Genomic DNA, 23,408 nt, shown 5'->3' on the forward strand with positions numbered 1-23,408 from the left:
CGGAGTCATATTAGTGTGAATTAGCGCAAGCATAGATTTCTGCTATTTTCACACCTATATATGTGTATGTGTATATATACATACATGGGTGTATATACCCCTACACAGAAGTTCAGATGTTATGCCTGCCTCCAAAGACGCCCAAAAAATGCCCAAAAAAACGCTTGCTACTAAACCGGCAAGGTGTGAAAATAGTGGAGCCATATCCCTGTTCTATAAGTGACCTAATACAAACAATCTTTTTTTTATGGTTCTGGACATGCTACAGAGCTGAAACTTCACAGGTACACTTTTTAGACGAAGCCCCCCCCCCCCCCCCCCCCCGCCCAAACACTAAATCCAAAGAATTTTTTTTTTTTTTGTATTTTTTTTTAATTTTTTCAATAATTGGCTCTCTATCAAAAATTACAATTTTTAAGAACTTTTTTTGTGTGATTAATAGTCCCTGGGGCATGACCCAGAACCCTAGGCACTTTTTTAGGGGCATTTATTGGGTTTTAGGGCTTCAAAATGGTGTTTTTTGATTACCGAAGTTCGGGTCCCATTGATTTCAATGGGGTTCTGAAATCCGGGCCGAACTTTCGGGAAGTTCGGATGTTCTGGCCGAACCGAACTTTTGAAAAGTTCGATCATCCCTACTGCCTACAGAGGATTTGAAACTGACAAATAGAAAAACTGCAGGCTAACCCATGATAACCTTTTCTGCTACCTGCATGCCTACGTTTCTGCTTGTTGTCTTAGGAGGACTTATCTTTTACTCGCACACTTTTTCTGTTTTTTTTTTTTTTATTTCAACCAAGATCCCTCTTCATTGCTGCTTGAGTCTCTTTGATTGCAGCTTCCTTGTATGGTAATTTTCAACCTGACTTTTGGGGTAGCAGTTCTAGCCCCCACTGGACTGGATGTTACAGGGACAGTCTGGACTTGACTTTTGAAAACTGGACTCAACAATTGACACATGGGCTCTACCTGATTCTCAGTATCACCATTGCTGGCTTTAAAGGCTTTGCTTTCCTGTGTTCTGAGGGATAGAGGCATCTTTGAGCCTGTGATTCCTACAATGCTAAAAGCTAGGATGCCTACTTCCTGCAAGGTCTATCACCGCACTTGGAAGGAACAACTTTACTGTGTGTGTGTGTGAATTACATGCTTTTTCTGCTGGATCTGGGCCAGCATCTGACTTCCAGGACCTTTGTACAGGAGATTGCCAATGTATCTTTCCCTGTTTCCTTCTCATGACTCCATGGGCTCTGAATCTAGTTCTCTCTGCACTTTAAAAGCCACTATTTTAATCTATGAGAAACATTCCTCTCTCTACTCTTATCTATAAGGTGGTGTTTTTGGTAGCATTCACCTTTCTGAGGTGAGTGCCTAAACTGTCAGTCTTATCCTGCAAAGTACCATTCTGCATAGGGGCAAGGTGGTCATATCTGCCTTTTACCTCAATCAGGACATTTCTCTTCATTGTTCTAATTTAGTTTTACCTGTGAGTCTGTCTCTTTTCACTTCTTCTGTCAGGAAGACTGGTTTCTTTCTGTAATCCTGGAATAACCCCTGAAGGATGTGCCAGTTTCTCATTCCATCATCTCTATGTGGCTCAGGCAGGTCATTAACCAAGCTTTTGGTCTTGATAATTGAGTTCCATCCTTTCCTATCACGGTGCACTTTACTAGATTTGTGTTTTGCATCTTGTGTTGTCCTGAATCAAGCATAGCTTTTCAAGGCCACCACCAAGTCTTCTGTTCACATGTTCAACCAGATGGTCCTTGCAGCCTCTTCTCATGCTAGCTTTGGACATAAAGGTCTTTCAGGTGACTATTTGAACTTCAGGAAGTCCCTAGCTCCCTGTTGTGTTGTTGGGCTTGTTAGGGTTTGTTTCCTGAGCTGCCCATCCCTCAGTTTGATTGCTCTTTGATGTCCCAAAGGTTAAAAATGTTCTGTGTTCCTCTATGGATTAGAAAATAGAATTTTTGTACTCACGGCAACATTATTTTCCTGGAGTTGATTCAGGGACCAGGTTCCACCACCCCTGTGTTTATGACTATGCTCTTGGTACTGTTTTGTGTAGGAGTTATCCTAGGCTGGCCTACATTTTTTTTTCATTTATCAGTGTCCAATCTTTCTGCAGGTGGCAGTATAACCAAAGGTTAAAGATTTCCTGGGTCCTTCAATTAACACACAAAAAAAAAGGATTTTATAGTGAGTACAAAAATCCTACTATTTTTGCAGGGGCATTAGTCTGCATGGTATTTCTAATTAAATATTATGTGCATTGGTCTATTTAAACATTATGTGCCTTGATCTCTTTTTTTGCTTTTGAGGCCCAATGGAGTTGATTCCAACCCCTGCTATTTAACATTTAAAAAATGGTTACCTTTACTGTATACCTATACTGTATACATCTTCACTGTAAACATTTTGCCAACATCTACAGTATCTTGGTATATCAGCTATCTAAAATCTGTAGCAGAACACGAGAAAATAATACCATTTATTGCCTGCGGTTTCTTCTGAATCAAAGCTCCATTTTGACATGGCAGTAAAAAATAAATAATGATATATTTGCTGCATAACTTTTTGCGCAACATATAAATCTTAGAAACGTAGCAGTTTGTATCGGTTTTAGTATTTACTTTTATCTTAAATCAGTAAGAAGTAAGGATTGTGTAGCCTGGGGCTTAGTTCACAATAGTCGCAAGGGATCAAATTATAAAAAGATATATATATATATATATATATATATATATATATATATATATATATATACATATATTCATAAAAAAAGCATAAATCCATTCTAAATGTTAATGTTAAGCCACGTAAAAGGTGTGAGAACTCTGCACATTCAGCATTCCTGAGTGCCACTGTTATTAGCCCAATGATAAATATTTTGAGCTGCTAACGGTTATAACTAAAGGTAATACATAATTTAATAAAGAATTAGGCATTTGCTGCTATTTTTTCCCATACTGATAGGCAGAAGATAGATTAATGATTGATAGCTTTACTTGTCACTGAAACTGCTGTAGTATCCTATGAGAGAGGACTAGCTAAAATGCATCAGTTGGGATACAGGAGATATAAGGGTGTACCAAGATCATCAAATATATTTTAAAGTAGGCCGTTAAAGATACACCAAAATTTAATGTAAGAAAATACATGAAAAGTGGCACATTATTTAGCATAAACGTTACTGACCTGACCACCCTGCACAATCTCTGGGAACAAGAACATCCTAGTTTGCTTTCCATGGTCTGCATCTTACTGTAAAGGAACAGGGGAGTCATGCCAATAATAAAATTCTGATGGGGAAGGGTGGGGGAACTACTCTGTTACCGAGGTAGGGTATAACAAACCCCCTCCCGTTCCCTTTAAAAATGCCTAATCCCAGCCCATATGAGGAGTTTGCACTGCATGTGTATAAGAATTATGGCGTGTTATTGAGAAAACAGTAATATTAATATTAAGGTACAGGTGTACTTTACCTTTACATTAAAAACCCTGTTTGCGTTTTCCCTACCCCTTTACTATCTGTCATAGGAGACAGACCTCCTGTTGCCTATGCACCTATATTGCAGTGCACAGGTGTATCTTCAAGCTCCATAGGTATTAATGGCAAAAAAAAGCAGGCCTGTGCTGCATCTGAGGTATGTCATTGGTTAATAAATATATGGAGGGAAGGCATAAAACAAGAATGAGTTGAAAGCATTGGCTATTTTTGTTTTGTTTTTTTGCTGTCTCCTATTAGGCAGAATTCCCCTTACTGTCTGCCCCAGTGACATAACAAGAAGTGAATAAAAATCCTCTCTTAAAGCAGTAGTAAACTCTCATACTTCTACCCGAAAATACACATGATGAAGTTGATTAAGTTACTTTAAATCAAAGTGCCGCATAGGGAAAATATACTAAGGCTTTTTGCTTGTAATAACTTTGGATTGGATAAATCTCTTTTCCCTTTGCAGCCGCCGCCATGCTGTCTTCTGTCTTCAGTGTTCAATACGGTTCTTACTTCCACCCTTACTCCCTTTCCATGTCCCCAAACTCATGCGTGTGCAGTACTTATCAAGCTAAGTGCTCACTGCCAGGTTAAAGCTCAGCTTGTGAACAGGAAACAGTCTCGAGGTATCTCGGAGCTGACATCAGGAGAAGGAAATGACGTAGCCCCGGCGTTTAAACACCATTTTACGGGCAAGAAGAGCCTACAGGAAATATGGAGCTAACTGCGCATGCTCTGATTACGTTATTGATTAGAAAAGGACAGATTACACAGAAAGGGATAAGGTAGGAAGCGTTTTAAAAAGAGCAACAAGTTCACTAGGTAGGAAAGCTTATTATGGTGAAAATAGCACAGAATGGTTTACTACCGCTTTAAATAGTTTTCACAGGAACAGGTTTGAGGAGGCCTACTAAATCATTTCTACCAAATACTAAAGCAGCAGTTTAAGTAATTAATTATTAGTTATGTGGCTGCTTCAACATTTAGCATAGGTACCTTCAGCAGTATTTCATCCACGTAACACTCTATGGATGGAAATATGCTAGTGGAATATGGATGCAGTTGAACTGATTTTTTTTAATGATTAGCACATGTTTACTTTGCAAAAATAAATTTCACTTTTCAAGGGAAATTTCACTTAACTTAGTGAATGTGGAAAAAATTCACTTTGCAAAGAATGACCAGTCTTATGCAAGGAAAAAATAAAAACAAAGAAAAACTAGTTTTGCCTGCACATGACTGGATGACTGAAGTCAACACAGCTTCGCATCATTCTCCAAGTGAAAATTTCTTTCAGTTCAATTTGTAAAGTGAACATTTTTTAATACTTTAGAAAATCAACCCCAAGGCATCAGTACCATATATACACATGCCAACAGGTAATGTTAAACACGTGCTGATACTGTATATTTCTTTTTTTTTTTACCTGCTCTATATGTGTACTTTTTATACATATATAAATTTTGCCTCCTCTTGTAACTAGTTAGCTTGTGATTGTCTACTACTAAATCATTACCTTTTATTTTTTATGTTTTTTTTACATGTTAGAATTAAACTAATACTAACTAACTAACTACTTTAGAATTGATAGCTCTCTTGATTACCAAATTGAAAATGGTCAAACACATGTTTCTACACATCATTGACTAGTGGCGGTGATGTTTTTTGTTATGGTTTTTGTTGAATTTTTTTGTAGTTTGTGTAATCATTTTTTCTTTTTTTATTTGGTTAAAGGGGAACTATTTTTGTCATATTTATCCCATTGCAGAGATTTTCCTTCACTTCCTGTCCCAAACAGGAAGTGAGAGGAAATTCCTGCAAATTAAAAGAATTTCTTTGTGACCCCTAGGTCACCAGAACTAGTGTCCCCATTGGAAGATTTCCCATCTATTACTTTTATGGGGACCACCCAAAATTCAGGGTTTCCTTTAATTTTCCCTTTAATGTTAATGGACAAATAGAGAGGGTGAATCTCCTTAATGGGGACATAGAGAGCAGTACGAATTGACAGGGACTCCAATCCCTCTCCGTTCTATTAAAAAGTAAAAAAAAAAAGTTTTGCTTTTAGTTATACTTTAGGTGTTATTAAAATACAGCAGGAGAACCATTAGTGCACATAAAAAACAGTAATAATGATACACTGTATGCAATGCAAAAGACCACAGAAGTTTGATTACATTGGAGCTCAGCTCTTGCTGGGCAATCGCAACCTTCTGCTGAGTAAAGATATTGGAGAAATATGGACCAGATGGCTTACACCCACTGGTCCTCAAAGTGCTGAGCTCTGATATATTCAAGCCATTATTTCTCATTTTTAGAGCCTCTTTAATGACTGGCACTGGATAAGCGTAGGTCCAATGTGGTGCCTATATTCAAAAATGATCAAAGTCTTTACTAAATAACTACAGATGGGCTAGTTTAGCCTCTATAGTTTGAGAAGATACTTGAGGGTTTAATAAAAGTGGGTAGTTGATCCATGGAATATCCAATTGCCTCACGGGTGATAAGGAAGATATTTGTTTTTTCCCCCACTGGTGCAGATTGGATCATGCTTTTTTGAGGTTTTCGCCTTTGTCTGGATCAACTGTGGGTATAGGATATATATATATATATATATATATATATATATATATACATATAATAATGTATTTGTATTCATGTATAATATGTGTATAATGTATTTGGAGGTTTTCTATTTGTGTGTGTGTGTTTTTTTTATTATTATTTCATTGGTTTACCTAAATGGACTAGTGTCCTCTTTCAACCTTACTAACATCTGTGTACCCCAGAACTCAGGAGTGTATAAGGAGGAAATGTAGGTAATATATTTCCTTGTAAACTGTGAACATGGGACAGAGAAAGATATGTAGAGAGATATAGGATTGGTACACATATGTGTTGAATGGGGAGAATGGTGAACAGAGTGGTGAAAAGATTGTAAAGTGTTAAGTAGAATTACTTTAAGCAACCTATCATGACCTGGGACTTGGAAAGCAAGTTTTCAATATCCACTGCAATGTGTGGCATGAAAGATTGTGTCCTTGTGCTTTTGCTAAAGATCTGCTTGGCATGTTTCTGAACTCATAATATGTCCTCGTTGAACGTGTCCTTCTCCAACTGTAAATCTGTTGATACAGCTTGCGGCAATGTATTTTATTTGGTGTTAGGACTCCAAGATGGGAATTTGCTCTACCAGTTTTGTATTTTTTTCCGATCTGCTCTTTTTTATGCCTGGCAGCTTGGCAGATTATAACCCTTCTGATATACCATATGTAAGATTTCTATGTTGAATAAATGGGGTGGGTGTGGAGGGTTTATTTTTGTGTAGGAAATTTGTTGTTTATTGTATTACGAAATCTTGAGTTTGTTAGTCTTGTAAAAAGGATTTGTTCAGCTTCCATTGCCAGGACCTGTCTTCTGCCTTATGAAGATGTATCTAGAGTATGATAGGGGTATGGTCTGAAATAGAGACAACAGTGTTTATTCCTAAAGGCAATATCACTGTGCACTGCAAGTGCACTTGGAAGTGCAGTCGCTGTAGATCTGAAAAAAAGGGAAAGCTCTGCTAATTTCTATCATCCAATTATGTGCAAGCAAAAATGCTGTTTTTTATTGTCCTTGCATGTCCCCCTCAGATCTAAAGTGAATGCACTTCCAAGTGCACAGTGGATTTGCCTTTAGTAAATCAACCCCATAGTCTGTCCTAGAGAAGGATTTATGTGCAGTGGAGTAGAATATCAAATATTTGTTATCTATGTGCTTGGTGCGCCACATACTGTATCTATCAAGGTCTTAGTGAATAGGATTTATTTTGAATGGCCAAAAAAAGAGTATAAAAAATGCAAGGTGTTTTTACAGACATCTAGTTGTGGGTCTAGGGCAACATCAAAGTTGACAAGGACCGCGCTTTCAACAAAATATACTATGTTGTTAAAGCAGGCTTCATAGATAAGTTTGATTGCAATCAAGTGTGTGCCTGTTCACTAGAGTAACCTGTTTGCCTCCTGTAGTTGAGAAACAGGTATTGGCCATTTCCAAGTAAGTATGGGGCACAGCATAATCCTCTTAAACTTTCCTTTATTATAACAGCAATAAATGGTATTGGTGAATGTGTTTCTACCTCAAAGGGCTCTATTCATAGCTACGTTGCATAAGACAAACTCCACAATATAAAAGAAACTTAGCTGACACCTCTGTCCACTGTAAAGTGGAAAATGCTTCTACAATGCATTAAGTGCCAGCAGAGCATCTCAGGAGCTCATTTAAGCAATAAGCACCTTAGGTCTGTACACTCTGTATACTGTATGTTGGGTGGGGGGAAGTGAGTAGGTGGAAAGGGGAAAAGGGGATAGGATTATTTAATTGAAGTTTTGAAGGTTTGAAATGAAGAAAAAAATATGGCACAACCCTGACCCCATCTAGAGAAAGCCTTGATTCAAAACTCAGGAACTGGCTGGAGAAGGCATTAGTCTGTGAAGTAATCATGAGGTCAGTAGTAAATCTACAGAGATTCATTGCTGAGAAACCTTTCTATGAGACCTAACCTAGACATTTCAAAAAGCCAGGTTTTATGGAAGAGTTGTGGGAAGGAAAAGATTGCTGAAAATCATATGAAAACCCTTTTATTGGAGCTTTTCAAAAGGCATATGCAAGGCACAGCAAACATGTGGGAAAAGGTTTTCTGCTATGATGAAACTAAAATGTAATTTTCTTAGCATAACATAATGTGAGGATTTTCCAATAAGCCCTCTACCTGCAGACCCTCATACCCATTGAGCCAGAGTTGGGGGGGGGGAGGCCCTTGTCTTCATTAACATGGGGGGCAAGGTGCTTGGTGGGGTTTACCCTGGAAAGGTACCCCTGCATGTTGAGGACACATGGCCTGGTGTGGTTCAGGTGTGGAACGCATCCTCGCCAACCATTTCCTAGCCAGCCAGGCTGCATGTTTGAGTAAGAGTCTGGTGTCGGTTTCCCCTTAAAATCCATACTAGACCTGAAGGGTCTAATATGAATATTGGCGTGGGACTGCTCACCTTTATTTTTGTGTGGGGTGCCCTTTATAATCTATACTAAGCTTGAAAGGTCTGAATATTGGGGAAATGGGAAGTCTTTATTTTTTTTTTTTTTTTTTACACAATTCCCACCCCATTGTTTAGGTTTTTTTTTTTCATCATTTTGCATAAGTGTGGTGTGACAATATTATAAATTGTAGATGTGCAGATTATAAAGTAATGCTGGAACTAGTTATGTGTATTTTTTTAAGTCTTTAGTACTATGGCAACACTATAGAAATTAGAAAGCTTATGTACATGCTGTTTCAGATAATAAATCATGTTTTATTGTCAATAGGTTATACAGCTTGTACAAATTTAAGCATGACTAGTGTACTTTGTGCTTCTAGGAAAGAACAGTAGCAATCAGAAGACAAACTGTTGGAGGATTTGGACTCAGCATAAAGGTAGTTCTATTTCTTTGACTTTAAAATGTGCAGCTACAATATGCGTAAAATGGTAAATGGATTGTAACTTTTTTTCATGCAATTATTAAACATAATTATGGTTAATGATGTAAAGGTTACATCCTGGATTCTTTATACAACCCATTTTGTTTTGCTTCTGCAGCGAGAACCTGCAATGTGCCATCCAGGGGTCGGGTTCAACCCGTTCTGGACTGGAAGGTTTTACCCCCCTTAATGATCAGGCTATTTTTTGCGATACGGCACTGCGTTACTTTAACTAAAAATTGCGCAGCCGTGCAATGCTGTGCCCAAATAATATTAATGTCCTTTTTTCCCACAAATAGAGCTTTCTTTTGGTGGTATTTGATCACCTGTGCAATTTTTTTTTTTTTTAACAAAAAAAGAGCAACAATTCTGAAAAAAAAACAATATTTTTCACATTCTGCTAAAAAACATTTCCGAATATAAAAAAAAATCAAATGTTTTCATCACTTTAGGCCAATATGTATTCTGCTACATATTTTTGGTAAAAGAAATCCCAATAAGTGTACATTGATTGCCTTGCACAAAATTTATTGTGTCTAAAAACTAGGGGAAAGATTTATGTCATTTTTATTTATTTATTTATTTAATACTAGTAATGACGGCGATCAGCGATTTTTAGAGGGACTGCGACATTGTGGCGGACAGATCGGACACCTAACTGACATTTTTGACACTTTTGGGGGGACCAGTGACATTACTGCAGTAATCAGTGCTAAAAATAGGCACTGTTACCATACTAATGACACTGGCAGGGAAGGGGTTAACACCAGGGGCGATCAAAGGGTTAAATTTGTCCTCTAGGGGGTACTTCTCTAACTGTGTGGGGGATGGACTTGCTGGATGAACACAGAGACCTGTGTTCCTAAATAGGAGGAACACAGGATCCCTGTGTTCATTACTGACAGAATAGCGGTCTGCCGTGTTTACATCGGCTGACCGCCATTCTGTCTTCACAGGGATCGGGTGCCTGGCAGACATCGTATCCGCTAGACACACTGATTGGCTTCCCCCGTGGCCAATTGGCATGCGTGCCCCCCCCCCCCCCCACTAGCTGTCCCGCAAAACGACATACAATTACGTCATTTCGCAGGACAAAACCGACCTGCCGCAGTATAAGTACGGCAGCTGGTCGGCAAATGGTTAAGCTGCACTTTATTATTGCTTCTAAAAAATGCATTTTCCAAATGTTATAATGAAAAGACTGTGATGCTGGCATCGTAGTGTCACTGGGACTCTAGTGGATTCTCTATAGGAACATCTGAAACCTTCATTTTAAAGAAAGCAACCATGGGGGATCAGCTAAGAACCAAACCCTGGATATCACTTCAGCTCCAGCATTGGAGGAGATCTTTCAAGGCAGCCATAGCACTAGCAGCAAACCTGTTGTGTCATTGAATCTAAAACAAAATAAAATGTTTTGTGTGATTTTTTTTTTTAAGTTTGCAATATAGCACAGGCTGCATTAAAATCAATTCAATCTTCCCTTATCTCCTTATTACATACTCATCAATATGTGGGTCTGCAGCAGTTTGTAAAATCAGGCCAATAACATTTCTGCATTTTCTTATGGATGGTTTTAGCTCGTTTTATGACTTTCTCTATGTAGTCTATTCTGTAGCTGGAAAATTATGAACTGTGCAATTAACCTTGTTACTATAGAAATAGTGCTGCTTTACTGCATTCTTTAACAATCTGCAATATTTCTGACTTTTATCAACTATTTTTTTTATATTAGGAACTAGATCGTAGGTTGTGTTCTTTTTAATAATCTGTCTGCCTCCTTTATTGTATTTAAGATTAAGGCACATTTTGCAGCTAGAATATGACTTGATCTAATTAACTGTGCAAGGGGGAGGGTGAAACAGTACTTGATTATTATTTGTGCTTTGCTACCCAGTTTAAATATTCTTTCATTAGGGCTCTTTGCTAACAAATACCTTTTACTTTTGCTAATATATAAAACTTCTAATACGTTGAACAAAAATTGCAACCACTCCAATTCACTTATAACTATTTTTTTCAATTTAGGTGCACGTTGAGGGATTTGAACAAATCAAATGCAAATACAAAAATGTCCCGGTGTTCCGTGAAAAAACCATACCCGTTAGAAAACCATACCCTCTTCTGGTGCACCTACGGAGGGTATGGATTTCTCACGCTAGTTACACTTGCGGCGGTTACATTAAAACAGCTCCTCTGCAACATGAATCATCTCCGCTCCTTCCCCTGTCACTTCCCTGATCTCAGGTAATAAATATAAAAGCGGATCACGGAGCCGCGATCGCCGTCATTTACATCTCATACACCCGCCACCGCTTTTATATTTATTAGGCGAGATCAGGCAAGTCACAGGGATAGGAGAGGAGATTATTGATGTTGCAGCCGAACTGTTTTAATGTTACCGCCGCAAGTATAACATTACAAACAGTGCCGTGATCATTTCCTACCCTCCGAGCATGCGCACTTGTCAAATTCTTTGCTGTTCTATTACGTATCCGGGGCTCTGAGCATGCGCACTGCTGCGCTGCTCAGCTGTTTGAGACAGGATGTGACGAGGGTATGGAAATCTAACGAGGTATGGAATTCTAACGTTACACTGGCATACTTATTTAGCCAACAAAAGAAAACTAATTACACTTTTTACCAATTTCCTTAAAAAAAGGTTTTAGTTGCAGAACATTTGCAAACATATGTGGAAGCCACACTGCCTCGTAAAAGCCCCACTATGTAGTATGGTCCCTAACGCTAGTCTACTTCATAATGGAGTATATATAGAAATGGATAAATTGAGGGCAGGTATGACTGGAGGTGGCCCATTTCTCCTTAAAGGCACAAGAACACACATCAGATGCCCAGCAAAGCACAATGGCAGCAGAAGGTGTTGAATTTGTCCCCATACCAATTCCAGCAAGCTGAACAATAAAGGCAATCTCTTCAATTAATTTATAATATTATGGACTGATGGGCAATCAAGACACCACATTCTTTGTTGGAACGTTGAAATTATAGACCAATTAATAGGTTTATTACCCCACTTTTGGACCACAAGGTTTTACCCCCTTAATGACCAGGCCATTTTTTGCGATACGGCACTATGTTAACCTCCCTGGCGGTATGATTCTGTCAGGAATTCTGTTCCAAAAGTGGTACAATTCTTTTCATGGAAATTTGGCGTTATGTATTATAGGCCTACAATTCTTAGTAATTACTGACTTAAACCTGACCAAAACAAGTCTCTAGTAGACATCCCAGATGTGATAAATTTGAAACACAAACAAGTGAATTATAATCGAATCAATAATATTATTTTATTATTTAATATATAATATATATAAAAAAATTATATTATTGATTAGATTATAATTCATGCATTATATATTATATATATATATATGTGTGTGTATATATATATATATATATATATATATATATATATATATATATATATATATATATAGATATATATATATATGTGTATATATATATATATATATATATAACGCATGAATTATAATCGAATCAATAATATAATTTTATATATATATATATATATATATATATATATATATATATATATGCATATATATATATATATATATATATATATATATATATATGCATATATATAATATAAAATGTGTTATGTGTTTTGTGCAACGTTTTTTTTTTTTTTTTTTTGAATTTCCCTCCCTAGTTCCGCTCCCATGCAGCATTGCTGCTGCAGGGAACGGAACTAGGAAGTCCTCCTACCGACAGACGAGCGGCGGAGATCTCACTGGCGGTCACAGCAATGAGAGCTCATCGCTGGATCGCCAGGATAAGGTAAGAGAAGCTCCGCTGCGCTGTCTGCACGCTCTGCCCATTGACCCCGAGCGTGACTCGGGGATACCACTAATAGCAGAAAATTCCTACCCCGAGTCACGCTCGGGGATACCGCTAAGGCGGTTAATTTACCTGACAATTGCGCGGTCATGCAATGCTGTACCCAAATAAAATTGATGTCTTTTTTCCCACAAATAGAGCTTTCTTTTGGTGGTACAAAGTGCTCCAAATAAATATATAAATGTGCAATATTTATTTGGAGCACTTTATATTGCGCGGCATTGTTTAATCCATATAGTCATATACACTTAAGAGAGAGTGCTGTGCTTGCTGCAATTCTCATAGAAAAGACTTTATTTTCTTTTGGTGGTATTTGATCACCTGTGCGATTTTTATTTTTTGCGCTATAAACATAAAAAGAGCGATAATTATGAAAAAAAAAAAACAATATTTTTTACTTTCTGCTATAAAACATTCCTAATAATTTTTTTTAAATTTAATTCAAATTTTTTCATCAATTTAGGGCCAATATGTATTCTGCTACATATTTTTGGTAAAAAAAAATGACAATAAGTGTATATTAATTGATTTGCGCAAAAGTTATCGTGTCTACAAACTAATTTTTATTTATTTTCTTTTATTAGTAGTAATGGCGGCGATCAGCGATTTATAGCGGGACTGCGACATTGCGGCACACAAATCGGACACCTAACTTACATTTCTGACACTTTTGGGGGGACCAGTGACATTACTACATTAATCAGTGCTAAAAATATGCACTGTTACTGTACTAATGACACTGGCAGGGAAGGGGTTAACAGCAGGGGTGATCAATAAATGTGTCCATAGGGGGTGCTTTCTAACTGTGTGGGGATGGGCTTGCTGGTTGAATACAGAGACCTGTGTTCCTAAATAGGAGGAACGCAGGATCCCTGTGTTAATCACTGACAGAATAGTGATGTAAACATGGCAGACCGCCGTTCTGGCTTCACGGGAAACGATCGCGGGTGCCCGGTGAACATCGCGGCTGCCGAACCCGCTGATTGGCTCCCCCTGAAGCCAATTGGCGCATGTGCGTGCCATAACTAGCTGACATGTATGTCGTTTCGTGGGACAGAGCCTAACTGCCACAGTATAAATACGGCGGCTGGTCGGCAAGTGGTTAAGATGCAGAAAAAGACTATTATAAAAATATAATATATTATTACTTTGAGAATACAACAATAAAATTCATAATTTTCATTTTTATTATATAAATTTGACACAAGTTGCATAATATATTTTTATCCATCCTCAATTAACTAATGAGATTTCAAGATAAATATTGTATTTCCAATCATGAAAGTTGGTTCATGCAGTAGGGTGAGAATGGCTTAACTCAATGAGTTTCCTAGATCAGAGTATCTATTTTATTAATATAAGTATGGAGGTGTTTGTATGTCACCATGTATTCAGTCATGCTGTGAATCAAACAACAAAGCTACCAGACAGAAGACTTCAGATCATTTATAGGGGTTTTTGACTCTCTATAAACTGTTAGTTGTTCCAACATACCTGATACCCCATCTGCTATTCTGGGATAGATCTGTAAACTGTGGTAATCATCGTGATGTTTCGGCAAAGAAAAAGTACGGCAGAGTCCTCAATATTTGACATGTAAGGCAACAAACACATTTGAAAAGTTCCAGTGCTCCAAGATCCCCAATAAGCCTAGGGATATCCTCCCACCAGGGACTGAATAAAGCCCCCCTCAACCTAGTGCATGAATCAGTTTTAATGGTTGGAAACACATTTTCTGTCTTGATGTCCTGTTATAGATATAACATTGTATTAGCTAGCCAAGCAGTTGTTGAACGAGGGTGAATATTCAAGTATTTGCAGTATTTAAATATAATTAAACTATTTTATTGTTCTTATGTGATGTTGGTAATTGATCAATAAAGTATTATCCCTTTGTCAAAATATATAAACAATTGATCTTTATGATCAGAGAATAAAATTCTTGCAACTGCTATATATCAGTTCATTTTTTTTATTTTTTTATATTTGATTATTTTAAAAGCTAAATGCCAAGCAAAAAGGTTGACATAAATTATTATAAAATTATTTAATTGCCAAAAGATGTATAATTCAGTTATCAGACTTATACACGCACTATATACTTATATACTTATACAGGCTGCCAAAAAGCACAGCCTCTGGGTCCCTGAGATTTCTCTATGGACTACACTGCAGTTGAGCAAACTATGTGGTCTAAGATTGTCCCCAGTCTGTGGCTGAACGATGAAGGCAAGCACACAGTGTTAGATGGACAGTCTTATGCAGTGCTGTAGAAACTGAGTGCTGCCCTTTCCTCTAACAGGCCGAGTGAGATTGCAGGAAAATGATAGGTACTTATGCTAGTTTTTATTAAAATTATATTTATTTATTTTTTTATTTATACAGAATTAGATTATGGCCTCTTTTATCACCCAAGTGTGTTTAAAGTGCTACTAAACCCAAAATAAAGTCAGTCTGTACAGTATATGCAGTAAAGCATGCTTGTTGTACTCACTGTGGAACCTATATAGGTTAATCCTCTGCATCGTGTAAAAAGCTGTTTGATCCTGTCTTCTCTGATCCTCCTTTTCTTTTACTGTCCCCAATCCATCTCCTGATAGAACAGAGCTGTGGGGAAACTCTGCACATGCTCAGTTTGGTGTGTATTGCTAGAGAGTTTTTTCTCTTTCTTGGGAGGGTGCATCAGATCATCACAGGGCCAATCAGCACTGTCCAGACAGAGGGTAGGGGGCTTTGCAGCCTCAAAGGACAGCCAGAGTAGAATGAAAACTCCTCCCACAAGCTTTAACCAGTTATAGAAATCACAAGACTGCTATATACTGCTGATGGAAAAAGGTATTTAGCAGTTTATATTTACTAAAATATTTGCATTTCCATGTTCTGGGTACTGTGGGAGACCAGATATAGTGAATGAAGGGGTTCTGGGTTTAGTAACAGTAAATTACTTTATTAGGAATACCATTCAACATTTCTGGGTGGGTCTAATGCCTGCCTCTCCCACCCCGTGCTGTGTTTCTATCCTCCAACCCCTATGTGTCCTGTAGTAACATAGAGACTGGAGGATGGAACCAAAGCATGTAGGGAGGGACACAGGCATTTAACATTCATGAAAGTGTGGAATGCTTTGTACAGACAGTTAAAATGTTTCTAAGTTTATACGATTATTAATCCATTTACATTGCAAGAAACTGGCATTTCAGTTTTGTTAGGTAACTGACATGATCGCTAAAAAAAAAAAAAAATGTCCAATGAAAGCATATACCTTTCAAATGATTTAGAATCCTCTCTGTAGTAACTGCATTGGATCCTTTTTTTATATCTCCTATAGTCCCTTAGTACTATCAATCCCACTATATAATTCACTAGGTCAAAGCCTGTCTATTTAATTATTAAGCGACAAGATATCCTCTTTAGGCAACACGATATCCTATTAGATTTGACCATAGGTGGGACTGGATGCAAATTCTAAGATTATAAATCAAAGAACATTGCATGGGTGCCATACCTTCTGGCATATTTATTATATGTCTGCATCAGTGTATAGGAAGAAAAATGGAGAAATCACTGAAGGTGGATTAGGAGTTTGGAAAATCCAAATAAAATGTATGCCTGCACGGAAAACAGAAAACAGATGCAGTAAACACATTCTTGAAATGCAAATAAGCATATCATTTTACCTGCCAAATGATATATAAATCTCTTTATGTGGTCGTGCGATTTGGCCAATCCTAAAAGACAATGTAAGCCTTTATTTATTGAGCTATAAAGACATTGTTATCCATAGTAATCATTATTTTAAGCAATGAGGGTTCAGAACTAAGGACTACTTTAGCTTACTGAATTGACCCTATAGTCAAAATCTATGACCCGCAATGCAGTTAAATTGTATCTAGAGCCACGTTTTTTGTTAATTTTGGATGGGGTTGTGAGGGGTTAGAACTAGGGTTGAGCGAACCCGGACTGTATTGTTCGGGATCGTACCGGACTTTTGGGTGTTCGGTACCCGGACACGGACCCGAACATTTCACTGTATGTTCGGGATACAGTCCATTGTTCGGTTGTTTTCGCGGTTTTAATGGCGGGGTTTCAACAGCTGCAGGGCAGCCAATCAGCAAGCATTTAACTACTGTGCCCTTAGAAGCCATCACAGCCATGCCTACTAATGACACGGCTGTGATTGGCCAGTGAAGCATGTGACCCAGCCTCTAAATAAGCTGGAGTCACAGAGCGCAGCACGTCACTCTGCTCTAACTACTGTAGGTACAGGTTCCTGCTGCTGCTGCTGCTGCTGCTGCTGAGGGAGAGATAGGAGATTATTGTAGGGGCAGGCTGGAGATGGGTTTCAGGGAAAGAATAGGAAGAATCTTCTTTAATCAGACAGCGATCTACATTGATTTTATTGTGTGCAGTGTACAATCTTTTTGCCCTAACCTGAGCCCAGTGAGGAGGAGGGAGAAACAAAAAAACTTTTATCAGTCTGTTGGCGGCGTGCGGCGTGCGGCGTGCAGCGTGCAGCGGCCATGTAATGCAAGCTCCGTGCATATGTGTCTGCTTAATATGGATTTAAAAAAACAAAAAGTTTTTTCCTTCATATTTTACAGTGACTTCCAGCGTTTAGACACTACAGTTCTAATCTGCTATTCAACAAGCACCAATTTAAGGGGAAAATCATTATTTTTCAGTTTTTCATTCAAATGGGTTTTTATTCAATAGCGGAATAGAACAACAACAGTATCCAACCTGTTAGGTGTGCTGCATGCGGCGTGTAGCGGCCATGTAATGCAAGTTCAGTGCATACTTTTTTCCTTCATATTTTACTGTGACTTACAGCGTTTAGACACTGCTGTTCTAATCTGCTCTTCAAAAATCACCAATTAAAGTGAAAAATAAAAAATTTTCATTCATACGTTACTGTGAGATACACCCGTTGGATACTGTTGTTCTATTTCGCTTTTCAATAAAAACCCATTTAGGGAAAAAAAAATTTAAATTGCAGCCTAGTCTGCATATGTTGCTGTGAGATACACCCATTGGATACTGTTGTTGTATTCCGCTTTTCAATAAAAACCCATTTAGGGGGAAAAAATTTAATTGCAGCCTAGTCTGCATATGTTACTGTGAGATAGACCCATTGGATACTGTTGTTGTATTCCGCCTTTCAATAAAAACCCATTTAGGGGGAAAAAAATTAATTGCAGCCTAGTCTGCATATGTTACTGTAAGATAGACCCATTGGATACTGTTGTTGTATTCCGCCCTTTCAATAAAAACCAATTTAGGGGAAAAAAAAATAAATTGCGGCCTAGTCTGCATATGTTACTGTGAGATAGACCCATTGGATACTGTTGTTGTATTCCGCCTTTTAATAAAAACCCATTTAGGGGAAAAAAATGTAGTTGCAGCCTAGTCTGCATATGTTACTGTGAGATAGACCCATTGGATACTGTTGTTGTATTCCGCCTTTCAATAAAAAAACATTTAGGGGAAAAAAAATGTAATTGCGGCCTAGTCTGCACATGTTACTGTGAGATAGACCCATTGGATACTGTTGTTATATTTTGCCTTTCAATAAAAACCCATTTAGGGGAAAAAAAATTTAATTGCAGCCTAGACTGAATATGTTACTGTGAGATAGACCCATTGGATACTGTTGTTGTATTCCGCCTTTCAAGAAAAACCCATTTAGGGGAAAAAAAAAATAATTGCAGCCTAGTCTGCATATGTTATTATGAGATAGACCCATTGGATACTGTTGTTGTATTCCGCCTTTCAAGAAAAACCCATTTAGGGGAAAAAAATTAATTGCAGCCTAGTCTGCATATGTTATTATGAGATAGACCCATTGGATACTGTTGTTGTATTCCGCCTTTCAATAAAAACCCATTTAGCGGAAAAAAAATGTAATTGCGGCCTAGTCTGCTTATGTTACTGTGAGATAGACCCATTGGATACTGTTGTTGTATTTCGCCTTTCAAAAAAAACCCATTTAGGGAAAAAAAATTAATTGTGGCCTAGTCTGCATATGTTATTGTGAGATAGACCCATTGGATACTGTTGTTGTATTCCGCTATTCAATAAACACCCATTTAGGGGAAGATCCTAAATTAGAGAAATTTGAGGAGAAGGTCAAATAAGGGTTGTGACCTGGGTCGTGGTGCTGCTGGTAGAGCTCCTGTTGCAAGGAGAGGACGTGGTCGATCTTTGCCAGCTACACGCACAAGTGAAACACCTTTCTCAGCTGCGAGTAGGCGACAGAACCTGCAGCAGTATTTGGCAGGGCCTCATGTGCCTCTACAAATTTTGAGGCCAGAACAAGTACAGGCGATAGTAGATTGGGTTGCTGACTGTGCCCCCAGTTCCTTCACATTGTCTGAAAGGTCACAGTTGGCACCTGCAGCTGATGTCCATCAATCTTTCACCTCACCCCCTTGCAAATCAGCCAAGCAGTCTGAGCCCCAAGTCATGCAGCAGTCTCTTCTTCTTTTTGATGACTCTATTAGCATGGTTTCCCAGGGCCATCCACCTAGCCCTGCCCCAGAAGTGGAAGAGATTGAGTGCACCGATGCCCAACCACTTATGTTTCAAGATGAGTACATGGGAGGACCATCGCAGCACGTCTCGGATGATGACGAAACACAGGTGCCAACTGCTGCGGAATTCCGAATTGTGGAGACCGACAAGGAGGGCAGGGGAATCTGGATTTAAAAAAAAAAAACGTTTTTTTCCTTCATATTTTACAGTGACATACAGTGTTTAGACACTGCTGTTCTAATCTGCTATTCAAAAAGCACCAATTTAAGGGGAAAATAATTATTTTTCAGTTTTTCATTCAAATGGGTTTTTATTCAATACTGGAATAGAACAACAACAGTATCCAACCTGTTAGGTGTGCGGCGTGCAGTGTGTAGCGGCCATGTAATGCAAGCTCAGTGCATATGTGTCTGTTATGACGTTTTTTCCGTCATATTTTACTGTGACATACAGCGTTTAGACACTGCTGTTCTAATCTGCTATTCAAAAATCACCAATTAAAGGGAAAAATAAAACATTTTCATTCATACGTTACTGTGAGATACACCCTTTGGATACTGTTGTTCTATTCAGCTATTCAATAAACACCCATTTAGGGAACAAAAAAAAATTGCGACCTAGTCTGCATATTTTACTGTGAGATACACCCGTTGGATGCTGTTGTTCTATTCCGCTTTTCAATAAAAACCCATTTAGGGAAAAAAAATGATATTGCGGCCTAGTCTGCATATGTTACTGTGAGATACACCCGTTGGATACTGTTGTTCTATTCTGCTATTCAATAAACACCCATTTAGGGGAAAGAAAGATATTAAATTGCGGCTTGGTCTGTATCTGTACGTGTGAGATACACCCTTTTAGATACTGATTTAACTGATAACAACAGATACTACACTTGATCTTTGCCAAAAGGTCGAGAAGCGATGATGGTGGCATTCCCACCTGACAGCAGGGGCACAGTGGAAACACAAGGCGAAGGCAAAGGAGGAGGTCGCCAACGCAGGCAGGGCACCGCCAGCACCTCAGAAGGCAGGGTTAGCATGTATGAAATGTGGAAAAGCTTTGTCGGCACGCCACAACAACCAGGACCACCAGCTGTTTTTTTTTTCTTTTTTTTAAGCCCGTGGTGTGTGAACACACTCAGATTATCACCCGGTGGGTGCATAAAAAAGTGCACACCGAAAAAGGGAAACACAAAAAGTGCACAGGGTGTACACATGGTCCCTGACCCTGATCCCCCGGGGCGCAAGGCTCCTGACAGGGACTGGGGTACTTACACTGGCTAACCTGGCCTTAACCAGGCAGCCCCGTTCTTTAGGAGGTCTGCTGAAACAGACCACCCCAAGTACTAGGTGGGGCTCTCCCGAAGAGAGACCCCATGAAAGAGGGCGAACCAAGCCAGAAGGCCATATCCACCCCCTCCCAAGACTTTCAGGGACAGGCCCAAGGACCTACACCCTACTAATCACGCTGTGCAAAATAAAGTGTACCGCCACAATAAAAAACACAAAACGTGAGACACACAACCCATAGAAGTGGGGAAAGGGATAGTGGAGAAGTGCAAGGTTAGTGCCACGTTGCAATACTATGGCAGGCCCTTTGGCCAGGAATAAAAAATTCCTCTGGTCCTGACTCCTGACCAAAAGGCCCGGCCCTAGAAGCAGGTGTGAAAAACGTGTGTAGGAAGTGCAGTGTCCTTGGTGCCATACTCATAGTGTTACCATCCACTGTGAATTATGGCACCCCTGGACTGCCACTCCAGGGGCACATACACCACAGGCTTTTCAGAATCCCGGTCCCTGGCAAGACCAGTGCAGCCCCGTCCCTACCAGAAGGCCTCAGAACTTAGACAGCTTTGGGAGAGTCCGGCCCACAACCAGGGACACATACCTTTTCCAAGGCCAGACTCAACCCAGAAGGGGGGGTAAAGCCCCCCCGCCGCCATCACTGTTCCTTACCCCATACTATATACCATATACAGTTCCTTACCTTTCCTTACGTACTATACACGTACTGAATGACAGGTCTGCCCCCTTCAACTTCTGGGTCTCCAAATTGGGCACATGACCTGAGCTTGCCCTTTAAGCCTTGGAGGTGCTGGCCTGCCCTGCAGTCAGTGTATTATACTAACGTGTATTTAGATTGGCTGGGGGCATTATCACAGACAAGCGCAGCCGCCTGTCCAGAGCCAATGTGGACAAGCTCACGTTCATTAAAATGAACCAGGCATGGATCCCACAGGACTTGTCCCTACCTTGTGCAGAATAGACATGTATACTGGCCTTACCAAGCCATTGTTGTATTTTTGATCTTTCTCACTCTTTGGGGGTGTACCCTAATTTAAAAAGAAATTTTAAATTAAAAACAAAAACCAGTGTTGGCTACCTCGTCATCCTCCACCGCCGCTTCCACCTACACCGCCACATCCACCGCCACCTCAACCTCAACCTCCTACTCCAGTGATGGCGAACCTTGGCACCCCAGATGTTTTGGAACTACATTTCCCATGATGCTCAGCTTCACTGGAGAGTACATGTGCATCATGGGAAATGTAGTTCCAAAACATCTGGGGTGCCAAGGTTCGCCATCACTGTCCTACTCCATATGGGCCTCATCCTCCTAGATCAAGATGATTATTTTTCTGTTTTTTATGTTATTTTACATTATTTCCCTATCCACATTTGTTTGCAGAGTACTTGCCATGCTCTTAAGGAGATGTTGCTGCCATTTGCAGCCCTCTAGCCCTTTCCATGGTTTTTTTTTAGCCATTTTAGTGCTCAAAAGTTCAGGTCACCATTGACTTCAATTGGGTTCGGGATCGGGGTAAAGTTCGGATTAAGTTCGGGTCACGAACCCAGACTTTTTTTTTCAAGTTCGGCTGAACCCAGACATCCAGGTGTTCGCTCAACTCTAGTTAGAATCCTTATTAGGTTATTATTGTTGTCCGTGTCCCTGTTGGAAGATTCACTATCTTTGTTCAGATAAACCTGTCACTAGGACAGCAAGATAGAGAAAATCTAATATGTTGCCACAGGAATAAAAAAATAAATCTTGGGGATTGACACTTTTTTCCATTGACAGCTGTCTAAGATGCACTTTTTGATAGATTTTCTTTTACTTTCTGTTATGTTTACATGATACAAAGTGAAGGGAAATCTCTCACATGGGACACATAGGGCATAAATGCCTGGTCGAAGTTTAAATCATTCCCTACACTACGCAAAATAAATAAAATAAAAATTGGGGTTTAGATACACTTTAATAAATAAACTACTTGATCGAGGACCCTCTAACCTGCTGATTGGACAATGATGAAACACTGCAGCCCACTAATGAGAGCATCCCCTTGTTTGAGCTTGTTCACAACGTTTGACAATGCTGTGCACAGCAAAGGAGCCCTGAGTGCTTAGCCTCCCTTTCCAGTATGATCCCTGCTGTACAGGGAATTACATAATCCTACAATAATAACTAAATACAATATTTAAAGATGAACTTCAAGCTGATATAAACCACACAAATTACACTAATTCCATTTATTTTTTTGTACCTGCATTTGACTTGGCATAGGCTTCATGCAGTTAACTAACTATACAGCAGCGCTTAGGGTGCAAATGGGGGAAGCAGCAGAAACTCAATCAGTTGTGCTGCAGTGCTCATGTGCTAATAAGGGGCATGGTGATTAAGAGAACAGCTGTACAGATAAGCTGATCAGCCTGCTACTTCTTTTACTATTTAGTCATAGTCTAGAGTAGGTACAAGACCTGTAAGTGTTACATAATTGCAGCAGAAAAAAATAAGGTTTCACACCCTAACAGACAGGACTGTGCTGCATGGCAGGATTGTATAAATGTTAGGACTGAAGGGACAGAAATACAGATGTTTTAACCCCCAATTATGTATTTCAGCTGTTGGCCTGGGATTGAGGTTTACATACTTTTAATGGATACACAAACCTTTATTATTTCTCTTTACCTAAAGTTCATCTGTAATTATACA

General features: G+C 39.1%; 1 protein-coding gene across 2 annotated transcripts in view; it reads left to right on the forward strand.

Moving 5' to 3' along the window:
• SNTG1 (syntrophin gamma 1) overlaps positions 1-23,408 on the forward strand; it is a 914,265-nt gene that overhangs the window by 602,091 nt on the left and 288,766 nt on the right. For both annotated transcript variants that reach the window (XM_082259744.1, XM_082259745.1), the window contains one exon: positions 8,898-8,954. In XM_082259744.1, the coding sequence (XP_082115870.1) occupies positions 8,898-8,954 (57 nt within the window). The remainder of the gene's footprint in view (positions 1-8,897; positions 8,955-23,408) is intronic.

The sequence above is a fragment of the Pelophylax lessonae genome (assembly GCF_965119305.1).
Source record: "Pelophylax lessonae genome assembly, chromosome: 5".
Lineage (NCBI taxonomy): Eukaryota > Metazoa > Chordata > Amphibia > Anura > Ranidae > Pelophylax > Pelophylax lessonae.